Source organism: Epinephelus lanceolatus, chromosome 14 (assembly GCF_041903045.1).
Source record: "Epinephelus lanceolatus isolate andai-2023 chromosome 14, ASM4190304v1, whole genome shotgun sequence".
Classification (NCBI taxonomy): domain Eukaryota; kingdom Metazoa; phylum Chordata; class Actinopteri; order Perciformes; family Serranidae; genus Epinephelus; species Epinephelus lanceolatus.
Genome location: NC_135747.1, coordinates 39,830,008 through 39,852,875, shown reverse-complemented (window position 1 = coordinate 39,852,875; position 22,868 = coordinate 39,830,008). Strand labels below are relative to the sequence as shown.

General features: G+C 44.3%; 2 protein-coding genes across 2 annotated transcripts; both read right to left on the bottom strand.

Moving 5' to 3' along the window:
- Window positions 1-481: 481 nt before the first annotated feature.
- LOC144466777 (trace amine-associated receptor 8a-like) lies at window positions 482-3,337 on the bottom strand. The gene is made up of 3 exons (XM_078174194.1): window positions 3,173-3,337; window positions 1,879-2,075; window positions 482-1,292 (listed from the first exon to the last, which is right to left on the bottom strand). Exons 1-3 carry the CDS (start codon window positions 3,335-3,337, stop codon window positions 482-484), a joined length of 1,173 nt encoding a protein of 390 aa, XP_078030320.1.
- Window positions 3,338-14,620: 11,283 nt separating this feature from the next.
- LOC144466776 (trace amine-associated receptor 8a-like) lies at window positions 14,621-19,752 on the bottom strand. The gene is made up of 3 exons (XM_078174193.1): window positions 19,306-19,752; window positions 15,879-16,075; window positions 14,621-15,437 (listed from the first exon to the last, which is right to left on the bottom strand). Exons 1-3 carry the CDS (start codon window positions 19,750-19,752, stop codon window positions 14,621-14,623), a joined length of 1,461 nt encoding a protein of 486 aa, XP_078030319.1.
- Between the last annotated feature and the right edge of the window lie 3,116 nt (window positions 19,753-22,868).

Here is a 22,868-nt window from a genome sequence, read left to right as displayed (position 1 = left end):
AGAGGAATATATTTGCCGTTTTAATATCAAAAACACTTTAGTGTTTTTGTGTCTATACAGGACATTGTTGAATCAGGGGATTCATGTGTCCACCATGAAAAAGGATCCTAATCGACTTTACATTGGCACTGTTTCTGTGGTACCGGCATGTAATTTCAACCCATTACGTGCTGCCACCACAGAATGCGGTGTTAAGAGGTCGTGGTCATTTCATGTATTTCTGTGAGATCAGGTTGGAACGGGAAGTACGCTCTAAGAAGCAGCCTAGTTATACTGTAAGACACGGGGAAATATGTGCGGGAAATGAGTGGGGGAAGTTACACTGTACATCTGTGGAAGTTGGGGTAAAGTAGGTGGTAGGTGAACAGGAGGTACACACTAAGGACGTGGGCCGTATTATGTAGTGTTACCAAAGTTTTTTGTGATTTTCACTTCAAAACCTTGGTGGAGCAGGCCTCATTTCAGTCACTCCACAGCCTCTCTACAGTATGTTGGTGGAGCAGGAGCCAGGCTGCAGAATCTGAAGACTGACAATGAGTTTAACTGCTTTTCTAAACCAGGAATAAAACAAGGCATAGATCAAAGGATTAAGACATGAGTTCAAATAGAACAGATAAAGCCATGCAGATGAAGAACTGACCAAGGCATCACCTGCAAGAGTGACACAGTAAAATGGGCAGAAACATATTAGAAACACAACTACAAGAACACCAAGAGTCCTGGCTGCTTTCAGCTCCGATTTCTTTGTTTTTTGATTCACTGAAAGCTGGAGAGTGACAGCTGTGATGTGAGAGCGCATGGCACGAGCCTGAGACACAGCCACAACAAATACTCTCATGTACAGAACAACAATGACAGAAATGGGAACAATAACGATTACAACAAGGTCAACAACTCCTGCAGTGTGGTTCATGACAATCACACACTCTCCATGGCAGGAATTATACCTGCCTGGTTGAGTCAGGTCATCCTTTAACAAGAGACTACAGTAAGAAACAGCACAGAGCCAACACAGACACACACAGAGTTTAACTCTTTTCACAGTGACTCTGGTGGTGTAATGCAGAGGGTCACAAATAGCCACATAGCGGTCGACTGATATGAGCACCATGTTTCCTATCGAAGAACACACAATGATGACGGACACATAATAATAGAGCAAACATATGAGGTCACCAAGAAACCAGCAGGATGTTTTTAGCAGGATTTCTCCCGGTATCACCAGGAGGCCCACGAGAAAGTCTGAGACAGCCAGAGAGAGGAGGAGGATGTTGGTGGGTGTGTGGAGCTGCCTGGAGAGAAAGAAGAAAAACTCATAAACCCAACAAGTCCTCAGATCTAAATAACAAAACAGATAAAACAAGTGTAAAAAAAGGTCTATAGTGGAATGTTTTCTGATCAGCAACATCTGTAGTTATAATTAACAGTAAGCAAGACAAAGTACATTTCCAAGGTGCAACATTATTCAGTACCAACTCAAAGACAGTTCTTCTAATCTACAGTAGCTGTTGACATTTTTAAGTTAATCTTTGCCTGAAATGGGAGACTGAGATGATGACAAGGAGGTTAAGCGCCACAGTGAAAACATGAACTCACCAAGTCCCCAAAACTAAATGACTAAAACAGTTGTAAAAAAAAAAAAAAAACATCAAATGAAATGTTTTCTGATCGACAACATCTGCAGTTTCAATATAGTTAAATGTGGACATCTAACTGCAATATCTGGTGTCAAAATCACAGTTAAGTTTGTGCAAAAGGACAGAATACAAGTCAAATGTGTCTAAAATACATTTCCAAGGTGCAACATTATTCAGTACCAACTCAAAGACAGTTCGTCGAATCTACAGAAGCTGTCCACATTTTTAAGTTAATCTTTGCCTGAAGTGGGAGACTGAGATGATGACAAGGAGGTTAAGAGCCACAGTGAGCAGAGAGATAAAGTACAGCACAATGTTAAGGAGCACAAAGTTGGCCCAAGGAGAGGTGGGCTTTCTGCAGGAGGTGTTGAGCAGTTGTGGAAAGCAGAGCTCCTCCATCTTCAGAGAGCTGCAGCTCTGGCAGCTTCCTGAACAAATCTGAGTCATATAACCAAAGTACATCTTAAGCTTTCGAAATTCCTCTCCTCCTTTTTGTCTCGGTCTCTGTTGGACTCAGATGCCCCGCCTCCCTCACTCTGCACATCATCTTCATCACTTTTACTGGAACCCAGTGTTTCTGCTCTATGTCAATCTCCGCTCTTGTTTTCTTTACCTTGTCTTACCTCTTTGCCCTGTTTTAAGTCACCTAAGCAGACCATCAACAGGAAGTTATGGAACAGCCCTTACTGATTTCAAAGAGGCCACACAGCACAGGTGCCAGTGCAGAGGGCTCAAGGAAAAATATTAATATTGTTGTCCAGCGAAAGAGACGAGCCTAGCTCAACTTTTGTGGCAACACAATGCGGAAGCACACATTCCTGATGGACTGCACTGTAATGTGACAGGCTGTTCTCATGCACTGTTTGTACGAACTCATTAATAATATGGTAAATCATTAATGTGCTACCTGTGATTTTATAGAAGACTTTAGAGCCGACGTGAAGAAATGGACCAGAGTTCCGAGAGAGTAACAACAACCTCACAAATAAAATGACACAATATACTTGCTCAGATTTTCTGCATCACTGATAGTTACAGTGGAGAAAAAAATCCATGGTATATACAGTAAGCGTTACTGTTATTGCACAGCTCCATTCGGTGGCATTACTAATATAACATTAACATTACAGCTGTCAAATTTGCAATTATTACATGTTCCCTCAGCTAAGGATCTGTGCCGCTCATAGATTGACTAATGACCACAGAGTGATGCTGTTTCTAAAATTGTTGGGGTGTGAAAGGCTTTTGTTTTTTTTGTTTTTTTTTACCAATTTTATGTTGAAACTCTGAACGTCAACTGTTCCCAACCAGGCTAGCTGCATAGCGTTAATACAGTGATGTAGTCAGCTTCAAAGAGAGCTTTTCTGTATGTAGTTGCCATGGCGGAAAAAAAGCAATATATACAGTCAGCACTTCTGTCATTGCATAGCTTCATTCAGTGGCATCACTAATATAAGGTTAACATTATGGCTGTCAAGTTTGCAATTATTACATGTGTGACGACCCCTCCACTCCTCTGCGTAGTGCTGGTGTACTGTGTGCTGTTGTCTTCCTGGCAGGTTCTGGTCCGAGGCGGGGTCGTCGTCATCAGGTGATGAGCTGCACCTGGGCCTGGTGATGTGCTCGACCATATATTCCTCCTTCCTCAGATACCTTGTGGCCGCCGCTGTACCTACACACGCGTTCCTTCCGTGGGGCATGGGGGTGCTCCTGCACCGCTGGTTGCTGAAATGGACCTTTTGCCTTCTTTTGTTTTACTTTCATAAATAAACTAAGCGCTATTTGGCACTGATCCCCTCTCTGCTCTCGTTTCTGGTTGCGGCCTCAGAGCCAGGTCATAACACATGTTCCCTCAGCTGAGGATCTGTACTGCTCATAGATTGACTATTTAATACAGAGAGACTATTTCCAAAAGGGTTGGGTAGTGTAGTGTAATGTACTGATTTACTGAAGACATATACTGTACCTTTTAGCTGACCTTTAAAAGATATGTGTTGAAGCAATATAATCTGTGCAACTGACAAATTACACACTGGTTTAATATTTCATGTATTCTTATGACACACACGCACACTCATTGAGCACTTAAGCATTGTGGTGGAGAAGTACCTAGGACTCACTGTGAATCATTTCTAAAAATAGCATGAGGATGGGTTCAGAAAACACTAGTGGAAAATTAGGGGAATTACAGCTTGTCCTGAGAATGACCCTAGTAAGAGGAGGCAGTCTTAGATCTAGGAAAAACATTACTCAGCAGAAATATGACACCATTATGGTGGAGAAAAAGTGACTCAGCAGAGGTGGGATATGTTACGATCAGAGCCAAGTGAGAAGGATTAAGGGAAAGAGATGACTCAGCAGAAATTCTACGATAAAAGAGCGAGCGCAAACAAAGAAATTCCAGCCTTGCTCCGGAGCTTGGCTCATTTGGGTTGTGATGTGTTTGTTGCCTGCGAGCACATTAAACTCAGTTGCGTCTGATTCTACGTGTCTCCAGTGATTTTTTTGATCTCTGAGTATTTGAGTTTTTGATATCTAATGGAAGAAAAAGAAAGTCCGTTTGAGAGGGGAAGAGCGAGGTCGCGAGCTAACTGGCCCAGCTCGGGACCTTGACTTTTTTGCTTCTACAGTAGTTTTTTGCCATTTTTATGTCAAATCTCTGTTTTTGACTAGGCTAGCTGTGCAGCATAAATACAATGATCTAGCCAGATTAAAACAGAGCCACCCTTGTGACACGGAAAACTTTTTAGACTCTTCAGCCTCGACATATCCCACTAACCCACTAATCTTCCTTTGCAGTACAAGCTTTACAGTACTCTGATGCCTTTTGGGAAAGTGTGTTTGTTTAGAGTTTGTGCAGTATAATACACAGAGCAGAGCGAAGGTGAAAGTGTGATAAACTGGAGGTCTCATTTCAAATGTTGAAGGATCTGCTGAAGAAATACCAGCTAGCAGTCAAAAATGCCAGGGCCCAATATTTCTCTGATCATATTAACTGTCATAACCCCAGGATACTTTTTAGTGTGTTAAACTCTGTTATCTCCCCCACCCCAGTGGTGTAGTGGAGGGTATACTCAGGTTTACGGGGTATACCCACTTCTTTTTCTATCCAGTGACAGTATACCCACCTATCAGCTAAACAGCCATTGTAATATATAGGAGAGTATGCCCACTTCGTCACTGGTAACCTACCTATCTACCTAGTAGTACACTCACCTCATCAACTACCACTACACCACTGTCCCACCCCCAACCCTTGTCTTGAAGCATCTGCCTCTAAATGTGCAGAGCAGGGCTCTCTTGATATTATACCAACCAAACTCTTCAAAGAAGTAATTAATACCATTGGTCCCAGTATTCTCTCAACTATCAATAGCTCTGTGGAAACCAGCCATGTTCCCAAATCTGTCAAACATGTGGTAGTCCAGCCACTTTTAAAAAACAGAATTTCATCTCAACTCATCCTCCTCCTCAGCCCCCATCTCCTGACTTCCTGTTGTTAGTGGGTGGCACAGTGGTGCAATGACTATAAGTCAATTTGATAATGTAGATGTCTTTAGAAGCCAACGGTTTCTAACTTGGGTTTTGAGATGGACAGTGGTTTTAAATTGTAGCGTCAAATTGGTGCAGTGGTTAAGTCCAGCTTCTTTCACCTTAGGCAGCTGGCAAAGGTTAAACCTTTTCTTGCACAACAGCACTTTGAGATAGTAACCCATGCCTTCATCACGTCCTGGCTGGATTACTGTAACGTACTTTATTTTGGAGTCAGCCAGTCTTCCCTCGCACGTCTTCAGTTGGTTCAGAACGCCACTGCTCGGCTCTTAACTGGAGCACGTAAGAGGGAACACATTACGCCCATTCTGCTCCTGGATGTTCTGAGGTCTAAGCGGAAGCTCAGAGGGGATAGAGCCTTTTCTGTAGCGGCTCTCAAATTGTAGAATGATTTACCTGTCCACATTAGACTGGCCCCCTCACTATCCGTTTTTAAAACCAGTCTTAAAACCCATTTTTACTCCTTGGCTTTTATCCCAGCGTGAGACTCTGCTCTTGTTTTACTGTTTTGTTTTTATTGTTTTTATTGTTTGTCTTATGTTTTTATTTTTGTACAGCACTTTGTTTCAGCTGTGGTTGTTCTTAAAGTGCTCTATAAATAAAGTTGAGTTGAGTTGAGTTGAGTTGAGTGGACTCTCTTATCCAGCACGTGAAATTCAAGACAGCTTGGATGGTGTAAAGTCAAATTACAACAACCTCCTGCCTCCAGTCAAAACACTGAAATTTTCCGTGCAGCCAAGGCAACACCATTCGATGAAAACTCACAAGCTTCAAAATAAAGCATAATCAGGGTCTTAAGGCTTGTCATCCGTCAGCATGATAAGAACTACCCAAAATGACAGAAACCATCTTTGGGAAAAATTTTAATGAGCTACGCTGCAGCCAGCCACCAGGGGCCAATCAAAATGTTTTGACTTCACTTTTGGGGAGCTGTCATGTTGTCCACCTTCATAAACAGTCTATGGTTGCAATGTCATAAGTAAAACAAAGAGTGAGAGGTGGTCAGGAGGTCGGGGTGGAGGATGGGTCAAACAGACACACGATTTTCAACCAGGACACTGCTGTTTGTGTCCTGTGTGAAAGTAAAAGTCCTCTTTTATGTATCTGTACTCAGCGTACTTTAATCTTTTAAGTAGTAACGTCACATTACATGAGGTACTTATGTCACTTTACAATATACTTACATCCCTTACATGTAGTTAAATGTAGTTATTTTAACACAAAACACAATCTTTTTCTAAACCTAACCAAATACTTTTGGTGCCTAAACCCAAGCATGCTGCCATCATGTAATTTCAACACCACAGGTGCCACCAGTACGTGATGCGGTGTTCAAAGATGGTGGTCATTTCACATTTTTCTGTGAGATCATGTTGCATCAGCAATTGTGGCATGAAATATTTTTTATCATTTGGTTTTGGTATTGCCTGAAACAAAGCATGCAAATACAGATCTGCCCAAGGTGTGGTTTTAGATACAAATCACATTTGTTCATGTTTTACATGTTAGCTTTTTTGTCCCATTTTGAGTTATGCATTTTTTTAATTGGACACAATTATCTCCAAATTTGCAGACACTAAGAATGCTCGCTGGTCACCTTTCTCATTGGCCTCAATAACCTAGGCTGGATTATATTTATTACTCTACATGAACACGTTTACTTACATTTTGCATCACTGACAGGTTTTGTTGTGCTGTACAGCACAGAGATGGTAAAATTACAGAGATAAAGTCTTGTATTGTGGGATTTTTGCAAAATTAGAAAAGCGCTTCATTTTTTATTCCATTGTTTTTATTTTGAGGGTACACAATACATACAGTTTACACTTAGTATTTAGACATCAAAGTACGATAACAAACAGCAGATGAACTGTGCAAACATCAATTTATAATACAATGTGACATCCACTTTGTGATCAATTCATTTGCATTCACCAACCTCCCTTGTCACATTTGTGGGATATCTGGGATATATATGACTTTTGTGCCAGCTTTTATTTTGTCTAAACTTGTCATAATTATATTTTTGTCCAAAATATGCAGCAATATGTTGTGATTCACTGGACCACAGACGATTTGTCATTTGTGCAGATCTAAACTGGACATGTAAGGGTTCTTTGTTCTTTGTTCGTCAAACAAAGAGCAGCCATTTGGCCCTTATCTCCACAGGATGCCCCACCTCAAACCTAAGTGAGAGACCAGTGTCCTGCTTTCTCACACAGTCTTTGTTTTTTCTCCTGAGCTGTTGACCAGCTCAGACGTCTCTTTCTCCTGGGCCCTTAACTGGCCCAGATGCCTTCTTCCTCTGAGTGGCCGACCAACTCGGATCCCGGCGTCTGCTCCTGAGACCTCTTGCTCTCTTTCTCCTGGACCACGACTTTCCCTCACTCATAGCAGGAGATAAACCTGGAACCAGAGAAGTTAGTGTGCAAACACAAGGTTCGCAACTACCTTTCCAGCAACAAGGTGAACCAAGTTGAGTTGCAAACCCAACATCTAGCTCTGCAAGGACCCCGCGCGACCGGCTTTCTCGGATCTGCACCTTTGGAACAAAGGACACAACAAAGACTGCACATGGAACCACAGCTCTATCCACCCCTCATCAGCCGGCTCACAAAAGCAGCCACCACAAAGCAACTCTTCCCCCATCCATTCAAGGATTGGTAATGTAACAACTGGCATAGCATTATCACAACTGCACAAGTTAAGCAAGGCTATTTAGCTTTGCCAGTTGTGATTTAATGCTGTTTATTGAGTTACTGTTGTGATTATTGCAGTCTTTTTATTGGTTGGTTGGCTTTACCAAAGCTAAGTGATGTTATATTGTTAATGCTTTTCACAGACAGAGTCTTGCATGCAACTAAACATCCACAGCACTAATCCAGACCCTTTGCAACACATATCACTCACACACTGGCTTTGAACAGGGCTACACCCAAAGAGGCAACTCAAAGTTCCTGCTTCTTTTCCTTTATCTTTGCCCTAACCACATGCTCTTCTCTCTCTCTCTCTCTCTCTCTCTCTCTCTCTCTCTCTCTCTCTCTCTCTCTCTCTCTCTCTCTGAGTGAGGAGTGAGTGCGGTGCCTGGAGTGAGATGTTTTTTTTTTTTTTGGTATAATCTTTGTTTAATGTAGTATAATTTGTGGCAATAAGTTTAATAAGTTTATTGTTAGTGTTTGGGTTTTGTTTGGTGAGGTGAGAGGGGTTTCTTGGTGTGTTTTGTGCCCTCCAGCATAATCGCTGGTCGGCGTCTGACACGCCATGGTGAATGGAGATTTTTCCAGGCTGACTAGGAGGCATGGCATCAAGGTCGGTGCGGGCCTTCAGTACAATGTGGAGGAGGTCAGCCTGGCTGCTGGAGAGGTAAATTGGCCACAGCAGCGTGAAGTCGGCGGCTCGGATGAATGGTGGCGTGGTTTTGTTTCTGGATCAGGTGGAGAAGGTGAACCAGCTCATAGTGACAGGTATTTCTATCAATGAAAGCTTTGTGTCAGTGTTACCGTTAACGCAGCCAGCAACAAAGGTAATCCTGTCAAATGTCCCTCCATTCATAACAGATGCATTTCTTAGTCGAGAACTCTCTCGGCACGGGAAGATAGTTTCTCCGATTAAGATGATTCCTTCTGGGTGTAAATCGCTGTTATTGAAACATGTGGTGTCTCACAGAAGACAGCTGTATATGACTCTAAACAATCGCAATGAAGAGCTTAATTTGCGCTTCCACGTTAAAGTGGACGATTTTGACTATGTTTTGTTTGCCACCTCTTCACTGATGAAGTGTTTTGGTTGCAGTGAAGAGGGACACACTGTTAAGGCCTGTCCTAAATCGAAGAAACTGGCTCCGACTGATCCGAAGGTAGCGGATGTCCAGGCACCACGGTACAGGCTGCCGGGTCCGGAGCGCAGCGCACCGCTGAGCTGCGGCCTGGTGCCGACAAGCAGCGGGGGGCTGTTACGGAGCTAGATGGTGAGAAAGAATGTGTTGAAGATGAAAGTCAGGTCGGTGATGAGCAAGAAACAAGTGTAAATTGTGTGTGTGAGACACAAGTGAAGAGCAATGGTGAACTTGGTGAGACACAGATAGAAAAGACAGGTGAGCTTGGTGAGATGCAGGCGGAGGAGACGGGTGGGACTGGGCACGCATGGAGTGAACAGGTTGAAGATGCTTGGATGATGAAAACACCTGTTCCACGTAAATGTAGGAACAAAAATAAAAATGTGTACAGTGATGCACGGTGGAGTAGAGTGTTGTTGGACAGACAGAAAGACAGGCAGACAGGTAAAACACAAGTGCAGTCAGACAGCAGTGAGAGTGAGGAAGAGTGTGTGTCTGACAGTAGTGATGTGTCTCTTATCAAAATGACTAGTAGTCAGGAAAGAAAGGCTTACACTGCTGAAAGTATAAAATCTTTTCTTCAGGAGACAAAAAACATAAAGGGAGTTAAACTAGAGGAATATTTTCCTAACATAGAGGGTTTCTACAACTCAGCCAGATTCCATATGAGGAATAAAGAGGAATCATGTCTGACTGATCAGGATTTTTTTAGGTTAAGGAAAGTTGTTTTGAAAGTGAGAAGACAACTCAGTAGTAATGAGAGTGGAGGCTCAAACTTGCACTTTGCTGAAAATGATGTTTTTATGTGTGTTTTTCCTCACATCAGCTTTGATGAGTGAATTTAGAGTTTCCACGCTCAGTTTAAATGGAGCAAGGGATGTGAGGAAAAGATCATGTTTGTTTGAACTCATGAAACTGAAGAGCATTAATGTAATGTTTGTTCAGGAAACACACAGTAACAGTGTAAATGATACTGACTGGAAGAGGGAATGGGATGGAGAGGTGGTTCTTAGCCATCTAAGTACAGTCAGTGGAGGAGTAGCTCTCCTTTTCTCTAAAAACTTCCTACCAAAGTCTTATGTGGTGGAAGAAGTAGTAAAGGGCAGACTGATGGTCGTTAGAACAGAGTACGAAAACTTTACTCTTGTTTTTATCAATGTCTATGCACCGAATAATGGAGCTGAAAGAGTTGTTTTCCTAAATGAAATCAGTACAGTTTTGAGCAATTGTGAGCCTGAAAAGTTTTTATTCTTGGCAGGAGACTGAGAATGAACGGCTGGATAGAAACCACATAGAGCCTCATGCTGCTTCAAAACATGTGATGAGGCAAGTGGTGGAGACACAGAATTTGACTGATGTGTGGAGAGAAATGCATGATAAAAACCGACAGTACACCTTTGTCAGCAGTAGGGAGAATTTAATTTCTGTGAGCAGATTAGATAGACTTTACTGTTTTAAACATCATTTTGGCACTTTTAAAAAGTGCCAAATACTGCCTGTAGGGTTCTCTGATCACTCTATGGTGTCTTGTAGTGTTTTTATTGCCAATGTAAAACACAAGTCTGCTTACTGGCATTTTAATACTGCCCTGCTTTCAGATGTACATTTTAAGTAAACTTTTAATGTTTTTTGGAAAGGGTTTAGAAATAGAAAAACAGATTTTGCTTCACTGAGGCAATGGTGGGATTGTGGTAAAGTGGAAATCAAGCAGCTTTGTCAACAATATACTCTCAATGTCTCTCGTGACATCACCAAGTCTATTAGAGATCTAGAGATCGGTATAGTGGAGCTGCAGGGTTCTGCGGAGTCCACAGGAAATCTAGGTTGTTTTGAGGACCTCAAATCCAAAAAAGCCTTATTGGCTGACCTGCTGTGCTGGGCTCTAAAGCACAGGGAGCATTGGTCCGGTTTCGTTTTCAGAGTGCTGCTGAGATGGACTCACCTTCCAAGTTCTTCTTCAATTTGGAAAAAAAAATGGACAGAGCAGATTCATCCATGCACTGCGTTCAAATACAAGACAGCTGCTGAATGACGCTAGTGAGATCCGGCAGAGGGCCGTGGATTTTTATTCTCACCTGTACACCACTGAGTACATTGAAGACCAGGCAGCTTTTGACTCCTTCTGTGATGGGTTGCCCAGGGTCGCAGAGGAGAGCAACAAAGAGCTGGAGGGTCCTCTGACAACTGAAGAGCTGTTTATGACATTACAAGGTATGCAGGCGGGGGGGGAGGCCCCGGAAATTGATGGACTCCCACCAGAGTTTTATAAAGAGTTTTGGCCTGAGCTGGGTGGTGACTTTTCTGAAGTTTTCACAGAGAGTTTCGAGGAGTCATCTCTGCCTCAGAGCTGCAGGAGAGCAGTTTTGACCTCATTACCGAAGAAAGGTGATCTCCAAGATATTAAGAACTGGCGTCCAGTCTCGCTGTTGTGTGTGGACTACAAGATAGTGTCAAAAGCCCTGTCCAATAGATTGAAAAAGGTGATGGACCAAGTAATTCATTGGACCCAGACCTATTGTTGACAATGTGTCATTAATTAGAGATATTTTGGACGTCTCTGGTTCATTGGGTTTGGTTGTTGGTCTGATTTCTTTGGACCAAGACAAAGCATTTGACCGGGTTGAGCACCGTTACCTATGCTAGAAAGGTTCGTCCTCAGCCCTGGACTTATTGCTAAGATTAAGGGGGTTTTAAATACCTGGGGGTTTACCTGGGAGATGAGGATACTGCGAAGAAAAACTAGGAGGGAGTGGCAGAGAAAGTGGACTGGAAGTTGGCTAAGTGGAAGTGGTTGCTTCCTCAGATGTCCTATAGAGGAAGAGTGCTGATCCTTAACCATCTGGTAGCATCAACTCTCTGGCACAGGTTAGCATGTATAGAACCCCCTGCTGGCCTCTTGCAAAAAAGTACAGTCTGTCATGTTGAAATTTTCTGGGGGTCATTTACACTGGGTGCATCAAAGTGTACTTTACCTGCCGAAAGATGAAGGGGGCACGGGTTAGTACATTTAAAGAGCAGAGCAGCAGCATTCAGGTTACAGTTCATACAACAATACCTCACAGGAAATGATGATGTGATCTGGAAGCCAGTAACAAACGTTATTTTGAGAAAAGCAGCAGGTCTAGGTTTAGATGCCTCTTTGTTTTTAATGAATTGTAACTTGATTCGTTTGTGTAAATTGCCTCCTTTCTATAAGGGACTGTTTAAAGCCTGGACTTTGTTTCAGTGGGAAAGGCTGCAACCTGCGGCGGCGTTGTTCTGGCTCCTGGAGGAGCCTCTAGTCCACGGGGCCAGGCTGGACATTCAGAAGGACAGTAGACCTGGCCTCACACAGTGCTTGTGTTCAGTTGGGGCAGTTCAGCTGAAGCACAAAGTGGAGGCTGCAGGTCCCAGTTTTCACAACACAGAAGCGGTGGCTGCTCTTCTTGGCATCAAGTCATGTCATCACACCAAAGACATTTTCAATGCCTGGACCAAAATCCTAACGAGTGATGAACTGTACATGTTCAGGGACTACTTTAATGGAACAGAGTTTCCTGATGGGGGGACCCTTTTCTGGAGCTGGTTCTCAGAATAGACCAAACTGGACTGACAGGAGAAAGGATACTGTGTGGAGAGAGAGGCGAAATGTACAAGATGAGTGTAAACCGGTGCGGAGGGTGTTTTATAAAGCACCTTTAAACAAAAGGTCCACTGATCTGCAGTGGCAACTTCTTCAGGGAGCATTGGCCATGAACACTTTTGTGTGCAAAATGAATCCCGGTGTCTGTGCTCAGTGTCCTTTCTGCCAGGGACTGTTTTCACTGTTATTTAGAATGCCACAGACTCAAAGTGTTGTTTGACTTGATTTATTTTTATGAAATGTAATGTAATCTGGTTTGGAACTGCTTTTATTTTTGGTGCAGGTTAGAGTACATGAAAGTGGCAGTTGTTAAATTTTGTGGTGGGACAGGCCAAACTGTCAATCTATAAGACAAGGAAAAATCAGATAGAGAATGTTTTGGATGAAGGGCTGCGGTCAATGTTTGTTTCCTTGGTGAAGGCCAGAATCAGAGTTGATTTTAAATTTTATTCACTTATGAAAAGGAGTTTGTGGCTCAGTGGTGCTTCACATGTGCTCTGTGTAGTGTGATTGAGGGGGCACTGGTTTTTAATCACTCTCTAGAATGATCTGAGAGGTTAGGTGTTTGTCTTGTGTTTTTTTCTACATCTGTTTTAAGATGGTTGTGTCATGTTGACTTTGATTTTTTATTGATAAAATAAAAATCTCTCTCACTCACTCACTCACTCACTCACTCACACACACATACACACACTTGCTTGTATAAAGTTAGTTTGTTAGAATTTGTGTGTTTTGTTGTTTTCCTTCCTTTATGAATAAATATATTTTGGAATCATACCTTCTGTCTGTTTAATATTGCACAAGAGTGAATGAAAAGTCAACCTCTGCTATGTCAAGAACTCTGAAATCCTTCAGGCTTTACTATTAATTTTTGTTATGGTTATTAACTTAGTTATTAATCAAAGTTTCCACTTGATAGCTTAGTGAACTTTATGAGACTGATATCTTTATCTGGCGATCATTTTTTCCTTTTCGGGAATGGTGCCCGAAGAGGTGATTCATGTAAATTAAGTCACATTATTTAACATGATTGATAATTATCATTAATAATTATTAATTATTTCCAGTAGCAGTTTTTATACCTTAATTGGAGATCTATTGCAAGGTCAGGCACATGTAAAGGCTAACCCCCAGTTTCCACCAGATGCGTGTTGGTTGCGTCTGCACTCCGGCACGGTAGCGGAGCCCATAGGATTTAATTCTTGTCAATGTGTGTGTTTCCACCGGCTGCAGCTGTGCTGCATTCCAGCTCCGTCTCAGCTGCGGCGCTCCGTAGCCCTCCACAACAGATACGCAGGACTTCTATTTTTGCCGGCCACCAGAGCACAACGCAGCAATTCAGCACAGAGCAGATCGTGCGGGGCAGGAAGTCGTGCACAGAAACAAAATAAAACATCCGGTTAATTTTCAAAATAAAATACACAGTGTTCACGGCGGATCATATTTCCCTGCACTATACCTTGAAAACTACATAATGGGCAGAGGCAGGCCTGAAGTCAACAGGTCAGAGGCTTTCAGACGTCATTTCACCCCGTTGACACCATGGACGAGGAGATACTAATCATGGAGGTGCACCGAGATGTCTTCCAGCAGAGCTGCACCACTCCGCACAGCAAACGCAGCCGGTGGGTGTTGACGGACGGCGGAGTACGTAGCAGATAACCAGCGCTGCCGTTCCGCAACGGACATGTATCCAGTGGAATTCTGGCTTAAGTCCCAGAAAATGGTGCTGCCTCGATGAGGCATAGATCCCAACATTAGGTGTCCCCATGTGATGCATAGATTTGTTGTAGATTTCCGGATCACAGCAAGTTGGAATCCTTACATGAAACTGACACCGAGTAGAGCAATGCACAATTTTCTCATATACTGCTTATATACAGTACTATATACACAGATTTTACTTCAATTTTTATGATTTTCAATTCAAAACCTTGGTGGAGCAGGCCTCATTTCAGTCACTCCACAGCCTCTCTACAGTATGTTGGTCTCACAGGAGCCAGGCTGCAGAATCTGAAGACTGACAATGAGTTTAACTGCTTTTCTAAACCAGGAATAAAACAAGGCATAGATCAAGGGGTTAAGACATGAGTTAAAACAGAACAGATAAAGCACAAAGGATGCAGATGGAGCACTGACCATGGCATCACCTGCAAGAGTGACACAGTAAAATGGGCAGAAACATATTAGAAACACAACTACAAGAACACCAAGAGTCCTGGCTGCTTTCAGCTCCGATTTCTTTGTTTGTTGATTCACTGAAAGCTGGAGAGTGACAGCTGTGATGTGAGAGCGCATGGCACGAGCCTGAGACACAGCCACAACAAATACTCTCATGTACAGAACGACAATGACAGAAATGGGAACAATAAAGGTTACAACAAGGTCAACAGCTCCTGCAGTGTGGTTCATGACAATCACACACTCTCCATGGCAGGAATTATACCTGCCTGGTTGAGTCAGGTCATCCTTTAACAAGAGACTGCAGTAAGAAACAGCACAGAGCCAACACAGACACACACAGAGTTTAACTCTTTTCACAGTGACTCTGGTGGTGTAATGCAGAGGGTCACAAATAGCCACATAGCGGTCGACTGATATGAGCACCATGTCTCCTATGGAGGTAGAACTAAATATGAGGGACACATAATAATAGAGCAAACACATGAGGTCACCAAGAAACCAGCAGGCTGTTTTTAGCAGGACTTCTCCTGGTATCACCAGGAGGCCCACGAGAAAGTCTGAGACAGCCAGAGAGAGGAGGAGGATGTTGGTGGGTGTGTGGAGCTGCCTGGAGAGAAAGAGGAAAAACTCATAAACCCAACAAGTCCTCAGATCTAATTGATTGAAACAGTTGTAAAAAAAAACAGATATAATGAAATGTTTTCTGATCGACAACATCTGCAGTTTCAATATGGTTAAATGTGGACATCTAACTGCAATATCTGGTGTCAAAATCACAGTTAAGTTTGTGCAAAAGGGCAGAATACAAGTCAAATGTGTCTTAAATACATTTCCAAGGTTGCAACATCTGTATCATAATATAATTAAGTGTGGACAACTACTGCAGTATCTGGTGTTGAAATCACCAGTCAACAGTCAGCAAGACAGAGTACAAGTCAAATGTGTCTAATGTACAAGTCCAAGCTGCAACATTATTCAGTACCAACTGAAAGACAGTTCTTCTAATCTACAGAAGCTGTTCACATCAGTAAATTAAGTTAATCTTTGCCTGAAGTGGGAGACTGAGATGATGACAAGGAGGTTAAGAGCCACAGTGAGCAGAGAGATAAAGTACAGCACAATGTTAAGGAGCACAAAGTTGGCCCAAGGAGAGGTGGGCTTTCTGCAGGAGGTGTTGAGCAGTTGTGGAAAGCAGAGCTCCTCCATCTTCAGAGAGCTGCAGCTCTGGCAGCTTCCTGAACAAATCTGAGTCATATAACCAAATGAGCTCTTACGTTTTCGAAATTCCTCTCCTTTTTCTCTCGGTCTCTGTTGGACTCAGATGCCCCGCCTCCCTCACTCTGCACATCATCTTCATCACTTTTACTGGAACCCAGTGTTTCTGCTCTATGTCAGTCTCCACTCTTGTTTTCTTTATCTTGTCTTACCTCTTTGCCCTGTTTTAAGTCACCGAAGTGGACCGTCAACAGGAAGTTATGGAACCGCCCTTACTGATTTCAAAGAGGCCACACAGCACAGGTGCCAGTGCAGAGGGCTCAAGGAAAAATATTAATATTGTTGCCCAGTGAAAGAGACGAGCCTAGCTCAACTGTTGTGACAACACAATGCGCAAGCTCACATTCCTGATGGACTGCACTGAAATGTGACAGGCTGTTCTCATGCACTGTTTGTACGAACTCATTAAAGGAAAATTTCGGTTTATTTCAACCTGTCTCCTATCGTCCGAAATTTGTTTCAAGTGACTAGTGACATAAAAATAATAGTTAGCATGTTAGCCGTTAGCCTAGATACAGCCGGGGCGCATAGTAGCGTCAGACCTGTTAAAACGTAAGTGAACGGGCAACCTTCAAGTGCAAAGTTAGTCCACTAAACAAGCTTTTTTTCCACAAAGACCGCCTCATATCGTTAGGATAAATGTCAGAGATCATATAGAAAACGACATGTAAACGTGTTGTCTTACCTTACCGGTGTGCTGCCATGTTTGTTTACCATTTAGCTCTGCTTTCTAAAGCGCGGCCGAAATATCGCGAGCAGTGATCTCATACTGTGCCTGAAATCTCGCGAGAACAAGCAGCAACAGCTGGAAGGCAGAACCGGACAGTAGCCTGAAAAGTTCATTCATTTATTTTATGAAAGATTTATAGAATAATGGCTGACTTTTTGCCAGACTTCGACTTTGTGGAGGAGGAATTTGATTTTGCAGAGTTTGATGGCCGCCCTTATTTATTTGAGCCAGAATACACTGACGAAGAGCTTTGTGAAATTGAAGAACGGAGGAGGAGAGAGAGAGAGGCGCAACAGGTAGAGGACGAGAGAGGAGGAATGGCTGCTGCAAGGCTGCGTAGCTCTGGAGATTGGTGGTGTACCTGTGAATGCTGTGCCCCAGTGCCCACAGAAGAGGAATGCCTCTGTTGCAAGGAATGGGACCGGTTGCGGCCTTATTTTCAAGGTCTGGATGTGACCGAGGACGAGACACCTCCACCTGGAGTAGTATCCAGCTGGGCTTTATCTAGAGCTCGCGAGATATATTTCGGCCGCGCTTTGGAAAGCAGAGCTAAATGGTAAACAAACATGGCAGCACACCGGTAAGGTAAGACAACATGTTTACATGTCGTTTTCTATATGTTCTCTGACATTTATCCTAACGATATGAGGCGGTCTTTGTGGAAAAAAAGCTTGTTTAGTGGACTAACTTTGCACTTGAAGGTTGCCCGTTCACTTACGTTTTAACAGGTCTGACGCTACTATGCGCCCCGGCTGTATCTAGGCTAATGGCTAACATGCTAACTATTATTTTTATGTCACTAGTCACTTGAAACAAATTTCGGACGATAGGAGACAGGTTGAAATAAACCGAAATTTCCCTTTTAATAACATGGTAAACCATTAATGTGCTACCTGTAATTTTAAAGAAGGCTTCTTTTAGAGCCGGCATGACAAAATGGACCAGAGTTTAGTGAGAGTAAGAACAACCTCACAAATATATTGACACAATATTCTTGCTCAGATTTTCTGTAACACCCATAGTTGCCATGGCGGGAAAAAAAAATGCAATATATACAGTAAGCACTTCTGTCATTGCATAGCTTCATTCAGTGGCATCACTTTAAGAGCATTGTGCTGTGGGCAGATGGGGCGCGTTCCACTACCATTTTGTAGCTACTGTCTGCCGTCTGTGGGCTTCATTCCATTTCAAATTGCCATCCGTCTGCTGTAACCGAATCCAAACGCCACTAATAAATAAATAAATAAATAAGAAGAAAAAAATAAGGCTGAGCACGGAAGAACCAGAGAGGAAACACCATCTCATGGAGCCGTCTGCCCTCCACTCCACCAGGGGAGAGCGGACCCCAAGCCAGCGCCACAGAACCGCCACGTCGGGATCCTGGGACCACGCTCCACCCCTCCCCCTTGCACTAATCTGCACATTTGAACATTAAAGACTTGTTATTTACTGTGTACCTGTTTCCTGAGTCGTGCTTTTGGGTCCAGGCTTTAAACCAAATCATAACAGAATGATCTGGCCATGTTGGAACCAGCCAACTCAGACTCAGGTTCACCGGTGATGAATCTGAGACATGCTGTTTCATCCCAAGGGATAATGCTTGGACATCATGACCAGATGCTGCGGGAGATCATGGACTCCCTCTCCAATCTTACCTCCGGTCTCGCTCGAGTTGAGAACCAGCTGCAAACAAATAATCCACCTGTGTTTAATCTCTCCCCAGCAGTACCAGTGGGCACATTGCAACCCCGTGAGCCGTACGTTCCTGCCCCTGAACGTTATGACGGAGCCTTAGGTGACTGTAAGTCTTTTCTTTTCCAGTGTTCCCTAGTGTTCCCTACTTACAGTTCTGACAGGTCCAAGATTGCCTATGTGTTGGGTTTGCTCACGGGGAGGTTTTTGGTTTTCAAAATCCCTTTATTGAACCATTGCCAGACCTAATGAACAACAATAACAACCACCATCAAAACAAGTAAAGAAGTCTGTCCAATCAGAAATTTACAATCAACTCCTCATCCTCCCCCACAGAGCACAGAACCCCGCCAACAGCCCATATTTGACGAAATGTCAATATGTTGTCCGTCATCCTATAATAGGCGTGTTCCACTCTCAGTCTGGCTTTTAACAAGCCCTCCAGAACCGGCACTGGCTCCACACTGGTGATACCCTGCGCCTGGTTCTTGCGCGTCAACCAAATGGCCAACTTGGCAGAACCAGATATGAAGTTAATCAGTGTGTGAGCACTCTTCCTCCGTGCACTGTGCTTTGGGCCAAAGATGAACAAGCTGAAAGAAAAAACCTCCCCGAAACCCTGAAACCATCTTTTTAACAGCTCAAACAATGCTGACAGCCGGGGACACTGTACAAATAAATGAAACAAAGTCTCTGTCTGTGTACAGAAAGTGCACTCCTCCCCAACCCCTGGATCCAGGTGCGCTCTGTATCTGTTCGTGGCTATTGCACCACGTACAACCCTCCACTGGAGGTCTGCTGTCCGCTTTTCAACGGGCAGCTTGTACAGGGACCGCCAGCTGCCTTTCGGGGACACGTCTGTGCCAAAAAATTCAGCCCACCTCGACTCCTTCAGCCCTGCCAAAGAGTGCAGGTTCAGCACCTTCACGCAGACATGGTAAAGTGCTTTCTTCCTTACATCCTTAAAAGTGTCCAGGTGAGGGGTTGTAAAAGACAGCAGCTGACCACCTCCCTCCTGCCACTCCCTCACTGCTGGGTAAATGAGCAGAGAGGGGAAGCTGTATTCACTGTTCTCAGACCACTGATCACATAAAGCACAGTTCTCTGCAAAAGCTCTCAGAGATTGTGGCAGGGCGGCATGGACTTCCTCCACCACTCTGGTGATGAGCCTGATAGAGGTGATGTTGGTCCTCGCTCTCAGGGTGTCCACAGAACTTGCTGTCATCTTCATCAGATGACCCAGTTTGGTGCAGCCAGCCTCTCTGAGGCTAGCTCGCAGACTGGGAGACTGTAATGTCTGAGTCTTTAGAAGGTTGTTAAAAAACAAAGGCTCCTCAAACAGCCACATACCTGGTGTCTCATCTGTGGTACGTACAAGCTGGAAAATCTGCCATGCCTGCAACACAGAGCTGTAAAACGGTGTCAGTCCAGCAAGAACCACAGCTTCAGGTTGTAGAAGGAACAGTTGTTTGTCATAGCCCAGGCGCCCAGCTCTCCTCAGCAGCAGTCTAGCTGTATAGAGCCAACCTGGGCCAGAGGTATACAGGAGTCTTTGTGCAGTCTGGAGTCGAAAGGAAGCAATTTTAGACTGGATGTTTATCAGACCCTGTCCCCCTTCCGCCGCAGGCAGATAAAGGGCTGCTGCCCGGACCCAGTGTTTGCCAGACCAGAAGAAATCCACGATGGCTCTCTGAATGTCCTCTATCAGGCTTTTTGGTGGTGTTAAAACGTTGAACTTGTGCCAAAGGGCCGAGGCAACCAAGTTATTGGCAACCAGAACTCGTCCCCTATATGACAACTGGGGTAGCAACCATTTCCATTTAGACAACCTCGCGCACACCTTCTCCCTAATACACTCCCAGTTCTTTGCCTGAAAACCTTCTGTGCCCAAGAACACCCCCAGCACTTTCAGACCCTCCTTCCCCCACTCAAGACCTCCAGGCAAAATGGGCACTGCCTGATCCCTCCACTGTCCCACCAACAAAGCTTCACTTTTTGCCCAATTCACCCATGCAGATGTGGCCCCTTCATACAGGGACAGGGTGTCCTGCAAATATTGAACATCCCTCTGGCTGGTGATGAAGATACAAACATTATCCGCATAGGCCGATACAGTAGGAGGTTGAGCAAGATCCGAGGACCCAGGCAGTGAAAGACCACGGAGCTGACCCCTCAGCCTGTGCAGCAAGGGCTCGATGGCTAGACTATATAGCTGACCTGAGATAGGACAGCCTTGCCTTATCCCTCGCTGCACAGGGGAGGGCTAGAGCCTGGGGAACAGCCTTTTGGCATAATCCACTCACTGCTCAAGCTACTTTTGAATGGTTTTCCAACGAGATGATGTCTGTTTTTGACCATCCCATTACCAGTCATGACACCAGTAACCAACTGTTGAGCCTGCGCCAGGGTTCTCTTAGTGCGGCCAATTATTCAGTTGAGTTCCGTACTCTGGCGGCTGAACTTGGGTGGGATGACAAAGCACTCCAGAGCATTTTTTTGAGAGGACTTAATGAAACTGTTAAAGACTGTCTCGTGGGTAGGGCAGAGCCCAAGAGTTTACAGGAGCTAATCGCGTTAGCCATTAAAGTGGACAATAGGCTAAGAGAGTGACGCAGAGACAGAGCACAGGTTGTGAGATCCCCTGGAACTGCTGCTTCACCTATTGCTCCACGTTGGCCTGTTGAAACTACTCCTGCATCTAATAACCAGTCTGTTGCTCCCACAAGACAAGAGGAACCCATGCAGTTGGGTCGTAACCAGCTAACCCCAGCCGAGCGCAGTCGGCGCTTCAAAGAGAGACTATGTATCTATTGTGGACAGCCTGGACATCAACTCGCCACATGCCCTCAATGTTTAAACCCAAGTCCTCACCAGTCGCAGCCGGGGTTCTGGTGAGTAGCACTGTGGTCCCTATGTTACCCCGTAAACGCATTAACATTGAAGCCTGTATTTTGCTAAACGGTGAAACCTTTAAACTGGAGGCTCTAGGTGATTCTGGCTCTGATTCCAATTTGCTTGATTCCCAGTTTGTTGAACAAACCCTGATTAATACTTTCCCCATTGACACACCTCTCGTGGCTAATGCATTAAATGCGGAGCTACTGGCTCACATCTCCCATCAAACAGAGACACTATCACTGTTGCTGGCCGGTAATCATCGAGAACAAATATCTTTTCATATCATGCCATCCTCTCACGCCCCTCTAGTACTCGGGTTACCCTGGCTCCAAAAACATAATCCAGTCATCGATTGGGCAGCCAGTAAAATTACAAGTTGGAGTTCATTCTGTCACACCTCATGTCTCAAGTCTGCTCTTCCTCCAAGCTCAAGTAAACCCAGTGCAACCCCACCATAACCTCCAGACCTCTCCTCTGTACCATCCGTGTATCATGACCTGGCTGAGGTGTTCAGCAAACAGCGGGCTCAATCATTACCACCTCACAGACCTTACGACTGCGCCATTGAGCTGCTGCCCGGAGCCCCCCTTCCCACCAGCAGGCTCTACAACCTCTCCGTACCTGAGCGAGAAAGCATGGAAACCTACATAACAGACTCCCTGAACTCAGGTATCATACGACCTTCCTCTTCTCCACTTGGTGCCGGTTTCTTTTTTGTGGGAAAGAAAAATAAAACCCTGAGACCCTGCATTGATTATCAGGGCTTAAACAACATCACTGTCAAAAATAAATATCCATTACCCCTCATTAATTCTGCGTTTGAACCTCTCCATGGTGCAACTATCTTCACGAAGCTGGACCTGCGTAACGCCTACCACCTGGTGCGTATAAAAGAGGGTGATGAGTGGAAAACGGCATTCAACACACCCCTGGGACATTTCGAGTACCTCGTGATGCCGTTTGGGTTAACTAATGCTCCAGCCGTTTTCTAAGCATTAGTTAATGATGTTCTGAGAGACTTCCTGAATCATTCTGTGTTCGTTTATCTGGATGACATTTTGATTTTCTCTCGCAACCTCGAGGAGCACATTGTGCATGTGCGACAGGTTCTGCAGAGGTTGCTGGAGAATAAGCTGTTTGTGAAGGGGGAGAAGTGCGAGTTTCATGTGACCTCTGTTTCCTTCCTGGGGTACATCCTGGAGAGCGGGCAGGTGAGACCAGATCCCACGAAGATCCAGGCAGTGACGGACTGGCCCCAACCCAAGTCTCGCAAGCAGCTCCAGAGGTTCCTGGGCTTCGCAAATTTCTACCGGCACTTCATCAGGAACTACAGTCAGGTAGTTGCACCTTTAACCCAACTCACTTCTTCTTCTGTGCCTTTTGTCTGGTCTCCTGTGGCTGAAGATGCCTTCAGGGAGCTGAAGAAGTGCTTCACCTCGGCTC

Coding starts and splice junctions, on each gene's coding strand:
- LOC144466776 (XM_078174193.1), bottom strand. CDS start 19,752: ATGACAGCAAGTTCTGTGGACACCCTGAGAGCGAGGACCAACATCACC. Junction 16,076..19,305: donor CAGACCTCCAGTGGAGGGTT/GTACGTGGTGCA, acceptor TATATGACTCAG/ATTTGTTCAGGAAGCTGCCA. Junction 15,438..15,878: donor ATCTCAGTCTCCCACTTCAG/GCAAAGATTAAC, acceptor CTTTCTCTCCAG/GCAGCTCCACACACCCACCA.
- LOC144466777 (XM_078174194.1), bottom strand. CDS start 3,337: ATGCCCCACGGAAGGAACGCGTGTGTAGGTACAGCGGCGGCCACAAGG. Junction 2,076..3,172: donor CAGGAAGACAACAGCACACA/GTACACCAGCAC, acceptor TATATGACTCAG/ATTTGTTCAGGAAGCTGCCA. Junction 1,293..1,878: donor ATCTCAGTCTCCCACTTCAG/GCAAAGATTAAC, acceptor CTTTCTCTCCAG/GCAGCTCCACACACCCACCA.